Source organism: Canis lupus, chromosome 3 (genome assembly GCF_011100685.1).
Source record: "Canis lupus familiaris isolate Mischka breed German Shepherd chromosome 3, alternate assembly UU_Cfam_GSD_1.0, whole genome shotgun sequence".
In the NCBI taxonomy this organism is placed as follows: domain Eukaryota; kingdom Metazoa; phylum Chordata; class Mammalia; order Carnivora; family Canidae; genus Canis; species Canis lupus.
Genome location: NC_049224.1, coordinates 85657938 through 85671900, shown reverse-complemented (window position 1 = coordinate 85671900; position 13963 = coordinate 85657938). Strand labels below are relative to the sequence as shown.

Below are 13963 nucleotides of genomic sequence, written 5' to 3'. Positions count from 1 at the left end.
CTATCCTAAGAAAGGATAAACCATAAATTGTAGTACAAATCCTAACATCTTTTGGAAAAGTTTCCAATTCTTCAATATGGCCATCTTTCCTGTAAGTTTGGTTATTAGTTCTTTGGTTAATAGGATATAAATAAACAGACTTCTTGACAACTTCATACCACTTAAAATAAATCAGTATATCTCTTAAAAGTCTATCAGTTTCTGCTCTATGTCCATATTATGAATCCCTTTTCATGAGTTTCTTTAGGATTATTTATATGGTTTAGTTATAGGCCAATACAGTTCATTTCATACAACAGACTGAGATTATTCAAAATTAACCTTAAATTCTCAGATTTGCCTTGATTTAAGCAAGCCAAATACTAAAATACCAACGTGAAGTTTTTATCTCGTCTATACATAACGATGCCTGTATCCTTACACTTTGATTTATGACAACAATTTATGTGTTTTCCACATATGTATATACAACAACAACCATTCCTGAAGCCCTTAGCACCCTTCGTGCTCAGGGATTACTGTTGGGCATTTCATATGTTATCCTGCTTAATACTCAAACAATCTTGTGAGATAAGTATTTGTAACTCCATTTTAAAGAATGGACATACGATACAGCCATTCCACTTCATGGCATATACCCCAAAGAATTCAAAGGAGGACTCAAATGGGTATTTGTGCACCCATATTCACAGCAGCATTATTCACCAGAGCCAAAAAGTGAAAACAACCCAGGTGTCCATCAACAAATGAATGAATGAGTAAACAACGTTGAGAAAGATAAATACAGTGATGTATTAGCCTTAAAAGAGGAAAGAAATTCTAATACATGCTGCAACATGAACTTTAAAGATATTGTGCTATGCGAAATAAGCCAGTCTCAAAAGGACAAATACTCTGTAACTCCACTTATATAAAGGACCCAGAGCAGTCAATTTCAGAGACAGAAAGAATAGTGATTGTGAGGAACTGGGGGTCGTGGGGAGGGAGGAGTTATTATTTTAGTGGGTACAGAGTCAGTTGAGATGAAAAAGTTCTGGAGATTATATGTTACACAATGGCTGTACGACAATGTGAATGTATATAATGTTACAGAACCATACATTTAAAAATGATTAAAATGGTAAATCTTGTTATGTATACTTTCTTACAATAAGAAGGGAGAACAAGAACACATTTAGTTTCTTCTTCATTCATCTTTCTCTATACAAAAAGTTTGAATTTCCTACATTATATATGCCACTTCTCTTCTTTTACCTGCAGTGATCATGGATTTAAAGCAAGACTTCTGGTCTATTCTTGGCCATATAATATACTTTGCCTTTGGTCTTTTGTGTCGTAACGTTAAGAAACACAAGGTTAGACTCATACCAGTCGCCATGGGAACTACAAAGCAGCTGGTCACTGCAGGGACACCTAAAAATAAAAAGTAAGAAAAATTAATTATTCCGCTAAAAACTAGCATCCTTCTTGAAGAAATTCTGTAGTTCTTCAATCAAACAGTAGGAGTTATAGACTTAGTGCTTCCTCTCTACTTGGTCTCAGGAAGCTCACTGCCAAATTCAACCTCCAGGCTTATGGCTCTGGTTTTCTATCTTTTTCTAAAGGGTTTTTAAAAATATATATCTTTCAAAAGCCATTTATAACCTGTTTGGAAAGAGGCGTTCATAAAAGATAGGAGGCAAAGGTGTATGTGGCTGGCCAGCCGAAAGTATTATGATTAACACAGTACATACCAGCCAACTTTATGATGTCCAGGACCAAAGAATTGGTAATTTTGTTCAAAAGGCTAGAACCTGCAGCTTTTGGTTGCACAGCAGAAATATCACCCGATCGTCCAATTCCATGAATGAACCTAAGCAAAAAATGGGCCAACAACTGGACAAAAATATTCAGTGTTCTAAGTAATCCACTGTATAAGTATACAGATACAGTAACAAAAAAAAAAAAAAAAAACCCACACCAGAAACAACACTTGACTATCGCAGACAAGTTTATTTCATAAACTATTAATAATGTAAAAATATCCTGGTTAAATTGAAACAAATTTATCAATTACATTGTAGGGCTAGTCTCCAAAGATGGCCACCATCAATTCCTCTTCTCCCAATGCCCATACACTATTGCCAACACCAAGAAATGGAATCAAATTCCTCTCCACTTGAATATGTGCTGGCCTTAGTGACTTGCTTGGCCAGGAAGAATCTAATGGAGGTGATGTTCTGGAATTTCTGATCTCGATCCAAGAAGCCTTACAGCTTCACCTGACCTCTTGAAGAACTGCTCTTGCAGGAGCTCCCTCCTATTATCCAGATGCCATGCTGGGAGAGGCCCAAACCACCTGGGGAGGCCATCTGAGCTCCCGGCCACCTAAGTGAGTCAACTTGGATAAATTGCCCAGTTGAACCTAGTAACTAAAACTCTCAGCCAACATCTGACTACAACTGCATGACACGCTGGAAGCAATAATCAACTTGCTGAGCCCTGTTAACCCACAAAACTGTGAGAGGTAATAATAAGCTATCGTTTTAAGCTACTAAGTTTTGAGGTGGTTTGCTAGCAGCAAAAGAAAACCAGAATATATGCAACATTAGATTTTCTTATTTCTTTCCACTTCCTTAACGAGAGCAGTGGACTAAGTTCCCATGGGGATGAGCTGCAAGTTCAAATATTGCCTTAATTTAAAAAATACTACACTTAACCTTTGAATCGGGGGGGCGGGGGGGGGGCATTAGGAGAGGCCTGCATAGTCAAAAATTTATGTATAACTACTTTGATTCCCCCAAAAACTTCATTACTATTTGCCTATTGTTGACCGGAAGCCATACCAATATCATAAACAGTCAATTAACACATATTTTATATGCTATATTATATACTGTTTTCTTACAATAAGCAAGTTAGAGAAAAGAAAATCTTACTAAGGAAATCATAAGGAAGAACGAAAGTACGGTTTTCATCGAAAAAAGTCCACGTGTAGGTGGACCTGTACAGTTCAAATCCATATTGTTTCAAGGGTCATCTGTATACATTCCTTGAAAATTAGTGTCCAAATCCACTCATGTTAAATTAGATGACATTATACACATGAATGATACCTCTGAATATTCTTCAAATTTATATCTGTTTGCACTTTATAGTTAGATTAGAAATCTGTCACACTGGGATTATCACAGAACACCAGTGTCATACATCATCACCACCGAAACTTAATGTACAAAGCATTTTTTTTACAAATATCATAAATCATGTTATTAGCCTATGTTAACCATGAATTTTTCATCCAAGTTATAGATTCATTATCATTAGTTCTCACTGCAATGATTTTGAGTGAAATAAATTCTACTATCCCCAGGAAAACTTCACCACTGAACATTTCAAGACAGGAGTTTTTAAAAGTTTATCTATATTTCACAGAAAAGTGGAAGAGCAGAGAAATGATCATATTTGGAAACACTACCAATTACATGGTTAAAAGAATTGATGAAAAAGCTTTCTAAAATACCACAAAAGGAAAAAGTGACTTAATTTAAAATCAAGTGTAGCGTACCTTTCCTGCACCTATTTCAGCAAAGCAAGGGATTTATAAAATAGGATTCGGTTCAGATCCAGATGAACGTTTTAAAGTTCTACCTACTAATCATTCTCTTAAAAAACCCGCAACGTTAGGAAAGAAATATAGCAAACTATAAACAACTTCTACATATTTTAAATTCTAACAACCGAATAGGTTCATTCACATTAAATGTACAGGCAGTAGAGTTAAAGCCCCAGAACCCCACAGGATAACTAGAACTTTCACCCTACTCTCCTGAAAAGCAACTAGTCAGGCAAATTGTTTCCATCTCCCTGTTGCATCTGGTTCATGCGCCCATTTGAATAGGGAAGAAGTAGGTTACCAATAGATGTTTTATTGGTATTACCACCATCGTTTTAAACAACAAAAATCTTAAAAAATAAAAAAAAGGGGGTGGGGGTACGCCTGGGTGGCTCAGCAGTTTAGTGCCTGCCTTCGGCTCAGGGCCTGGTCCCGGGTCAGGGGATGGAGTCCCACATGGGGCTCCCTGCAGGGAGCCTGCTTCTCCCCTGCCTGTGTCTCTGACTTGCTCTGTCTCTCATAAATAAATAAACAAAATATTTTTTTAAAAAAATATGTTTCTATTTTAAAAATATACCTGTAATGACGTCGAGCAACTAATGCAGATGCGACTCTCCCTTCCCTTTCTCCCACACCACAATTGCCCAGGAAATTGTTGCTATCCATGATGGCAAGCTCATGCAAAAAAAGTTCAAGTGTACTTTCATCCCAACCATCCTCTGGACACTTCCCCTAAAAAAAAAGATAAAAATGAAAATAAAAGTAAATTCTTTAAAAAGCTTATATTTCAGCCCTAGAATCTTCCTTCAATGATTTTTTTTGAAACTTCGCCATGTGTATTTTGCCATCCTCCTTGCTTTCTAAACTTTAGACATAAATTGGGCCCAAGGCAAGAAAAACCTTGAGGAGGCCAAACATTTGTTACACGGCGTCGCCATCAGCTCTGGATTGCGGGGGGAGGTGGGGGGGGGGGTAATAAATGACCAGGAGGAGATCCGCTCGGGTCTCAAGCTGCAGGAAGCACAGGTTAACGGAAAACCAATAAATGTCATCATCTTCAAATGACGATTCTCCAACCGAGGCCGTGAAAACGAGGACTTGTCAAAGTGGGGTGCAATTAAAATTCGGGTGAGAGGGATTAGAGGGAAAGGAGAAGAACTGAGTGGGAAGCATCAGAGAGGGAGGGAGACAGAGCAGGAGAGACTCCGGACTCTGGGAAAGGGACGAGGGGCGGTGGCAGGCGGGGGGCGGGCACGGAGCCGGGCGCTCGGTGGGAGGAGCACCGGGCGATATGCTATAGGTCGGCGAGTCGACCTCCAATAAAAAAAAATATACATACATACATAAAATAAAATAAAAGCGCACACACAAAAAAATCCTGGAGCCTGGCGGGAACCAGACTCGTGAGGCTCCGGCAGCTCCCCCCGAGCCGGGCATAGGGCCCTCGGGGTCCCTGGCAATGGTCAAAGCGGAAGGGATGCGAACTTTGCCTTCCCGCACACACAACAGTAAGGCAACTACTGGCCCGGAGTTGGGCAAAAAAGCAAACCAAACAGGACTCCACCTGCTGACCCCGCGAGCTCCGCAACACCACGCTCGGCGCCGGCTGGAGAGGGAGACGGAGGGCGGAGGGCGGAGGGCGGGCGTGCACCGCGGGCTGCAGCGGGGGGGCCGCGAGGGGGGCCGCGAGGGCCGCGGGGGGGCGGGGGGTCCACCAGGGAGGGGGGGGGTCCGCGAGGGCCGCGAGGGGGGCCGCGAGGAGGCGGGGGGCGGGGGTCCGCCAGGGAGGGGGGGCCGCGAGGGGGGCCGCGAGGGCCGCGGGGGGGCGGGGGCCGCGAGGGGGGCCGCGAGGGGGGCCGCGAGGGCCGCGGGGCGCGGAGCCGAGGCCGGCCCGACAGCCCCGTACCTTCTCCAGCAGCAGCCGTATGAGGTGCTCGTGCGAGCGGCGGGCCTCACAGCCCTGCCGCACGTAAGCCGGCGACACCAGCCGCTCGCCCGCCGCGAAGCTGTCGCGGTTCATCTCGGCGGCGGCCCCGGCGGCGGGGGTCCCACGCCGGCCGCGCGGGGCACGGCCGCTGAAGCAGGAAGCCGCCCGCCGCCCGCCGCCCGCCGCCCGGACGGTACGGCAAGGCCTCGGGACAAACATCCTGAGTCGTTTGTGCACATGCGCACAACTGGCCGAGCGGCGCTCCCGGCCTGCGGGCTTGGGCATGCGCAGGGGCGCCGGCGCCGAGCCCGACCTGGAGGCGGAGCGCTGCACCTGTGCGCAGCGGCTGCGGCGGGAGGGAGGCGGCGCGGCCTTCTCGGCGCTCCAGCCCGGTCGAATGGCGAGATTTGCGCAGTCTGTGCTTCAGGCTTCCGACCCCGTGTCTCTCTAGTCCCAGAACCTCTCCTCCGCAGTTTCCTGAGCCTCAGCATGTGCTAGGGCCTGGCAGCCCGCTAGGACACAGCAGCGCCCCATTCCCTTCGTCCTCGGCACTACAGAATTTTGGGCCTCAACACTTACCACCCATCACCTGATTTTACTTTTTTTTTTTTTTGGTACACCCCGCACCCACACATCTATGGATGTAAACTGCCTAAAGATACGCACCTGGTTCCCGCTGCTGTACCCCCCCCCCCAAGCGCCTAGAACAGTGCCCGGAATATAGCAAGGGCATGCATGCATGCATGAATAAAAATAAAAATGAATAAAATTAAATAAATAAAACTAAATAAAATAAAAAATAAAAATAGATAAAAAAAATAAAATAAAAAATCCCTGTTGAATTAACGAATTGCTTTGACCATTCAACAACCTAGCACTAGGGATGGGAGGCACAGAAATGAAAAGGTAGGATCCCTGCCTTGGGTTTCCTTGCACTCTCCTCCTTAGGTGAGCCCACAGCCATTCCTGACGTTGCATTGCTCTCCTTCCGCGCTGTGCTGGAGTCCACTTGAACGGGTCCAAACTCGCTTTGCAAGAGCTGATTGTTAGATGTTCAGGATCCTTGCGAGCTGGTTTGTAAGTGCAGTTGCTTTTTAATAATGAATTGTGTGGCTTTGCAGTAAAGTTAACTCTCTGAAAAGCAAAAGTAGATACACAAACTTAACCACTTCCTACTTACTTTTGCATTTTGCTGTTATCTGTGCTTTTGAGATTATTTACATCTATTGTATCTGTAGGGTGGAAATCCAGCATAGCAGTGTACTGCTACTGTATTATCTCTTTCTGGCTCCCTCTTTAGTGGCATCATGTTAGGAGTTTGAAAATGGCCATGAGTGGGAGTATTTGCTCCATGAAAATCAACAAATGCTGCAAATCGGGCTCTGGCCTCCCAGCCACTCCCCAGGAATAAGTTGTCCAGCGTGTACCAAGTCACCATTGCTTCCACTATACCTTCCTAGGGAGGCGCAGCGGTTTGGCGCCTGCCTTTGGCCCAGGGCGCGATCCTGGAGACCCGGGATCGAATCCCACGTCAGGCTCCCAGTGCATGGAGCCTGCTTCTCCCTCTGCCTGTGTCTCTGCCTCTCTGTGTGTGTGTGTGTGTGACTATCATAAATAAATAAAAATTTAAAAAAAAAAACTATACTTTCCTAGGGTATCCTATCATTTATCAGCTTCATACTTGTCAAACTGCATTTCAGTTGTTAATTTTCTGTTTTCCTCAACTAGACTGTGAGCTCCTGTTTGACAAAGGCGATATTTGATATGTGTTCAAAGCACAGAACTAAACACATAATAGATGTTTGACAAATATTTATTAAATGATAGACCATTTGAGAACTTTGTAAAACTACACAGAAAGATGAGCGACAAAAATAATGAGAATTTAGCTTATTTTTTTAAGTGAGCATCAACTTTAAACCTTTGAAGAGTTGAGTTCTTATTCCCCAAATATAACTATGCTTCCAACTTCTCTGAGAAAGCCTTCAAAGCCATTTTGTCAATCATAGGCAAATGTGCAAATATCACAAGATCCATCTCATTACTGAGCAGACACACTAGGTTTCTGAACTAGCAGTTTCTCTCACCTTATTTCCTGGTCTTAATTTGGAAAAATTTTTGTTTCTAGAAACTAAGTCCATCATCAAGCTATGCCTTCTTAGAAGTTACTCAAAACAAATACAGGTTCTGGAGGCAGTTGCAAAAGAAGTGTTCTCTCACCCAAGGAATACTTATTGAGCATCTAATATTTTTAATAGGGCAACATCAGAATAATTTCATTGTCCTTACAAGATACAACATAGTTAAAAAGTATATATCCAAGTTCATAGGTCTGAAGTTTGCTTGTGTCACTGGTTGTATGACTTTGGATACATTACTCATATTCTCTGAGCTTTGCTTCCCTCACTTGTAAAATAGAGACATGGAGGAGCCGGTTACGATGATTAGATGAGATGTAATTGCTTAACGCTGTCTTCACTCTGATAAACTGGACAAGGACTAGACCATGTCTGATAGGATAAGAACCTCAATCCATTATCTCTGCAGCAAGTAGCCCAGGGACTCAAACCAAAACCCCGGCAGCAATCTTGCCAGAACCCTTAGGACTCAGCCAATGACTGCCAGCTTCCCAATTTTTTCACTTGCTTCCAACTCAGGACTAACCAGAGAAAGACAAATATGCTCCCTAAACCAATGACATAAGATGTTCTTATCTAGCTAGCCTTCCTCCATCTTCCTCTTACCAACAATCAGAGTACACATGAACCCTTCCTATTTTTTTCACTATAAAGCTTTTCCGCTTCCCTGGCTGCACCTTGAGTCTGCCAAATGCAAGTGATGGAGACTAATTCCCTTCCTCTAGCCAGCTCTGAGTGACTAGTCTCTGCCCATTATTCGAGTGGTCTTTGTTTCTTGCCACAGCTTTCCTAGAGACCCCACTGAGGCACGATCTGCAGTGTCCATCACCATGGACCCTAACCTTTGACCAGATGTGGTCCCCACAAAGGACTCTTGCGCCTTGCTGCGTGTGACTTGTCAAGTCTGTGCCAGCATTGTCAGCGCTGGGTCTGAACCCTGCTATCTTTGCATTGAGTTCCTCAGCTATTTATTCTACTTATGCTATCTTTGATGGAATCAGGCTATTCCTTTTCCTCTTTTTTTTTTTTTTTTTTTGGCTCTCTTTTGTACTTTTATTTTGTATTGTGTTATCTGAAAGTACTATTTGTCATAAGAAGGAGAGTCATAGGGTAAGACACAGCCGCAGGCCCTATAAGCCTGTTGTTCAGGCCAGCCTCATAGACCAATGAGTTTGCAGTTCTCACCAGATGGGCATCCGTTTGGACAAACTTTACTGCGGGTCACCAATAAAATTGGATAAGGCACTCCTTCCACCTTGACTTTTTGTCCTGAGAATTTACCTTTAATTTAGAGAGAGGGCTCACTCTACCTGCCAGCGGGCACAGACTGTCAGGTCAGTGATTGGAGGGGGCCAACCCGCAGGTTGGGAATCTGACACACAAAGAGTGCAAACATCACTTTCAACCAACCTTTGCCAGCTCTCCTGGGGTTGTCTAAGCCTAAATCCGCTCCTCCTCCAGGAAAAGCTGCTGCTGCTTATGTGTGTTCTCATTACAATCCCAATTCTGGTGGCCATCTCTCTAAATAGCATCACATCAGCTCTGAGGATTTGCGCCTTCAGTGGCCACTCTGTGGAACATTTGACTTGAATAAACTTTGCATTTAATAGGTACCCTAGAAAAAGAGGGGAATTAAGATTTCTTAGGTCAATGGGCTCCAGTTTTTAATTGATATACAGAAGCCTCCAAAAGAAATTCCAGTTCAAAAATTATTTCATTAAAAGATTCTTTGGCCAAAGCTGGTGAGCAATTTGACAAACCTAAGCAACAAGAAACTAGACTCATTTCTGAGTAAATCCTCCCTCTCCTGGTCCTCCACTTGCTACCCTATATCCAATATCCCTCTTCCTCTTTATCCTTCTCATCTCTGTCTTTCCTCACTTCCGTCAACTACGTCTGTCTCTTCCTCTTGAGCAGACCTTCTATGTTTTCCCAACAACCTCCTGCCACCATAAAATGTCAGTTGCTTCTAAACATCCATCTGTCTTATGAACCAGGTATGCAGGCAACCCAAGATGAATTAAGAGCTATAGGTAAGGACCTCCCTACAAGGCCCCCAAGAAGACCAGCAACTATTCCTGGAAGAATTTACAATTCTTTTGGGTGCATATGATTCAGGGTTGCCTAACCTACATCATTGTGTGCACATCATAGTCAGGACCTCAGATGCTAAATCTTGAATAGCAAAGGCTGATTGGATTAACCCAGAAAGGGTTACAGGACCTCTTTTTCCATAATAAAACTAGGGTCCAGGGATCCCTGGGTGGCGCAGCAGTTTGGCGCCTGCCTTTGGCCCAGGGCGCGATCCTGGAGACCCGGGATTGAGTCCCACGTCGGGCTCCCGGTCATGGAGCCTGCTTCTCCCTCTGCCTGTGTCTCTGCCTCTCTCTCTCTCTCTCTCTCTCCCTCTCTCTGTGTGTGTGTGTGTGACTATAATAAATAAAAAAATAAAATAAAAAAATAAAAAATAAATAAAACTAGGGTCCAAAAAAAAAAAAAAAAGGCCTCAAGTGTAGGGCAAATCTCTTACCAGTAGTATCCCCTAAATATTTCCAGTAAAAATTGATTGGACTGTAATTTAATCACGAAAACAGAAAAAAGGTAAAAATATAAGAGATTTTTGTGCTGGATGAGAAAATACTTCTAACAACATTTGGGAGTTTACAAAGATGTCAGTGTAAAAACACCCCTTTCATCTCAATCTCTCAATGGAGCTGAACTTGAAGCTGAAGCCTGATTCAAAAATAGAAATTAGGATAGGAAATAGCCTCTTTGCCTGAACACTTGTTGGAACATTTTAAGAAGGATTTAAAATAAATGAGTGATGGGTATTAAGGAGGGCACTCATTGTGAGGAGCACTGGGTGTTTTATGTAAGTGGTGAATCACAAAATTCTACTCCAGAAACCAATATTATACTATACGTTAACTAACTAGGATTTAAATAAAGATTTAGGGGGAAAAAAAGAAGGGTTTAGAATAAAAATGTGACAATCTAAAATAAACTATGATCTTGTAGATCAAACAGCTAGGTGGCACACCTCCCAAGCAACCATTTTTGACAAGGACATTGTAGATGTTGTAAACAGAAGGGACACTGGCAAAAAGAATGTCCCATCTTATAAAAGAAAAACAGACACGGAGAAAAACCCTCATTTGTGATCAAAGAGGGCACTCTGAAGAAAGAAACAGTTCCCAATACCCTGACTTAACCCTTGATGTGGGCGACCACGAACTAGCTGGAGTAACTGAACCAAACCAGGCCCGGACTTGCGTCCCTCGTTCACTCAAAAGGCTCGAGAGCCTAAAGGGTGAATAGTTGGTAGACGCTTGAGAAAGGGCTTGAGCAATGGTTCTCAGGGCTCGCTTGTACGTGATTGCCCACATAACGCAATAGATAAAACTTATTCTGGCCTGGTCTTCAATGTAAATAAGGGTCTGTCTGTCCTTGCTGGTCTGTTTACCATACGTAATATTCCTTCGAAGTATGCACATCTGGAGCAACAAGCTTATCGATTTACCAAGGTCTTCTGGCACCCATGAGTCTGTCTTGCATGCTGAGAAAGGGGAACTTTGGAGTGTTTCACAAACCTGCTAAAAATAAACACCTTCTTGGCTTTGTTTTGCTCATGCTATAAAATGTTGTAAAACCTTGAATAAAGCTGGCACTGCTTGGACATCATCCACTGTGTCCCTCCTGTCCCCATCTCTTTACTTTTCTTTTATTTTCCTCATCCCCTTATCCTCAGGACCCTGATCGTGTTGCTGCAGCGCGCGCAACACCTTAAACACTCAAGTTGAGTATAGATTGTCAACCTAATCAATTCCCGGTAGAAAGGGGTGCTCCTCTTACTACATTAAATCCCTCATCTTGCTCAACCTCTTCCTCAGACTAAACATATACACAAGTGATATGTCTTTCAAACAACCCACAAATTTTTTTCCTACCTGCCAGCCCTTAACTGTAGCACTTGCACTCTTGAGTGAAAAGCATTCTTTTTTGCTCTGTGACAGCACCCCTGCAAATTTAATAAGCAGAGACTTACTCTGCAAATGGAATCATAATATTAAATGCTCAATGGAAAGAAGTATCAAAGTTCCAGAGGACTCTTCTATTAATAATCAGGTTGTGTCTGTTATATAACTATATATATATATATATAAAGATATATCTTTGCCCTCCCAGATAAAGATCTTGCCTTATTTCTGACATTCTATGACCTTCAACATCTCCTGACAGAGAAAAAATAATTTGAGCAGAACCCAAAAAATAGATCCTACAAAACTGCGACTCAACATCTCCAATATCCCTTGAAACCAGAAGCAAAGGAAGAGTTCAAAGCAATAGTTGAAGGTCTTAAATCCAAAGTCTCCTGGGTAGCTCAGCTGGTTAAGCATCTGATTCTTGATTTCAGCTGAGGTCATGATCTCAGGATCATGATCCCAGAATTGTGAGATCGAGCCCTGTGTCTGGCTCCACACTGAGTACAGAGTCTACTTGAGATTCTCTCTCTCTCTCTCTCTCTCTCTGCCTCACCTCTAAATAAAATCTTTGAAGGTCTTATATCCAAAGGTCTTCTCACACCCTACACTAGCCCTTTTAACACTCTACTCTTGCCAGTGAAAAAAAACAAACAGGTAAGGATTATCAATTTTTTCAAGACTTCAGGATCAATAAAATTTTTGTCCCTTCTTTCCCATTAGTATCTAACCCAAATATCATCTTGGCATAATTCTACCTTAAGTAGTTGCTTTTCTGAGGTCAATTTTTGCTTTGCCTTTTTCAATGTGCCAATCCAGGAAAGCACATTGCATTCAGTTATCACGTCTCCTTTGTTTCCTTCAAGCTATTATAATTTCTCAGTTTCTTCTTATTCTCCATGACTGTGAAAACTTTGAGGAATACTGACCAGGTGTTTTCTAGAATGTTCCACAATTGAAGTTGGATATTTTCTCATGATTAGACCAGAGCTATTGGTTTGGAGAATACCACAGAAGTTCAATGCACTTCTCATATCAGGTGTACATGATATTCAAATGACTTAATCACTTATGGTATGCTAGAGTGGATCCTGAAGCAGAAGGAAGACACTAATGAAAAAACTAGAGAAATCCAAATAAAGTCTGAGGTATGGTCAAGAGTATGTGTCAAGTTGCTTCTTAGTTTCAGTAAATGTATTATGGTAAGATAAAATTAACATTGGGGAAAAAAATAAAAAAATAAAAAAAAATTAACATTGGGGGAAACTGAGAGAAGAATATGTGAGAACCTTCTGTTTTATCTCTGTAATTTTAAAAGTATTCCAAAATAAAAAGTTTATTTAAAAAAAAAAAGTTAAGGGTACATTTTCAGATAAAAACAGAATTTTCACCAACAGAACACCATGAAAAGAAACCCTAAAGAGTGTCTTTAAGTAAGGCAAAAAGAAAATGGTTTCAGTAATGTGTTGAGGGGTTTATATATGTATAGAATCAAAGCACTTGACTAACATTTAATTAAATAGAGGTGAAGTGTTCGAAGGGCTTTTTACTCCTAGACTGGCACATAGAGGTTATTAGAAGGGAGAATCTTGAGCCTTTCTCCAGACTTGCTAAATCAGAATTCCCATTTTAACAGGGTCCTCTGTGATTTATATACACATTAGAATTTGGGAAATTCTGTTCCAAAGAGACTTGTATTGTCTCAGAAGAGTAAAAGTACCAATCAACTTAAGATTTTTGCAAATATAGAATTTTTTTGTCATTTCTAGGGTAACCCTTAAAGAAATAGTAAAATATAATTTCCAATATAATACAGAAAAAAATAATAAAAAATAATCACTTCAGATAAGGCAGGAAAGAGAGAAAAAGAAATGGATAGGACACGTAGAAACCAGTATTAAATGTAAGTGAGCTAAATATTCCTTTTAGAAGATGATGATTATCAGTCTAGATTTTTTTTTAAAGATTTTATTTATTTATTCATGAAAGACACGGAGAGAGAAAGGCAGAGATGTAGGCAGAGGGAGAAGCAGACTCTAGGCGGGATCCTGATGTGGGACTCGATCCTGAGACTGCGGATCACACCCTGAGCCAGGGGCAGGTGTTCAACCGCTGAGCCACCCAGGTGTCCCCAGACTAGATTTTTAACAACAGAAGCAATTACATGCTACTGAGAACACATCTAAAACCAAAAGCTATGAAAAAAGGGCAGCCCTGGTGGCTCAGCGGTTTAATGCTGCCTTTGGTCCAGGGCCTGATCCTGGAGACATGGGATCGAGTCCCAAGCCTCCATGCACGGAGCCTGCTTCTCCCTCTGCCTGTG

At 42.2% G+C, this 13963-nt stretch overlaps 1 protein-coding gene across 2 annotated transcripts in view; it reads right to left on the bottom strand.

Annotated features, from left to right (window-relative positions):
- SEPSECS (Sep (O-phosphoserine) tRNA:Sec (selenocysteine) tRNA synthase) overlaps positions 1 to 5665 on the bottom strand; it is a 36597-nt gene extending 30932 nt beyond the window's left edge. Inside the window, exons 1-4 of one of the 2 annotated variants that reach the window (XM_038533559.1) lie at positions 5502 to 5665; positions 4173 to 4327; positions 1734 to 1852; positions 1369 to 1413 (exon numbers count right to left, since the gene is read on the bottom strand). In XM_038533559.1, the coding sequence (XP_038389487.1) occupies positions 1369 to 1413; positions 1734 to 1852; positions 4173 to 4327; positions 5502 to 5615 (433 nt within the window). In that variant the 5' untranslated portion in view covers positions 5616 to 5665. Of the gene's footprint in view, positions 1 to 1254; positions 1414 to 1733; positions 1853 to 4172; positions 4328 to 5501 lie in introns of both variants that reach the window. The other variant, XM_038533558.1, reaches the window with a different exon arrangement.
- Positions 5666 to 13963: the final 8298 nt, after the last annotated feature.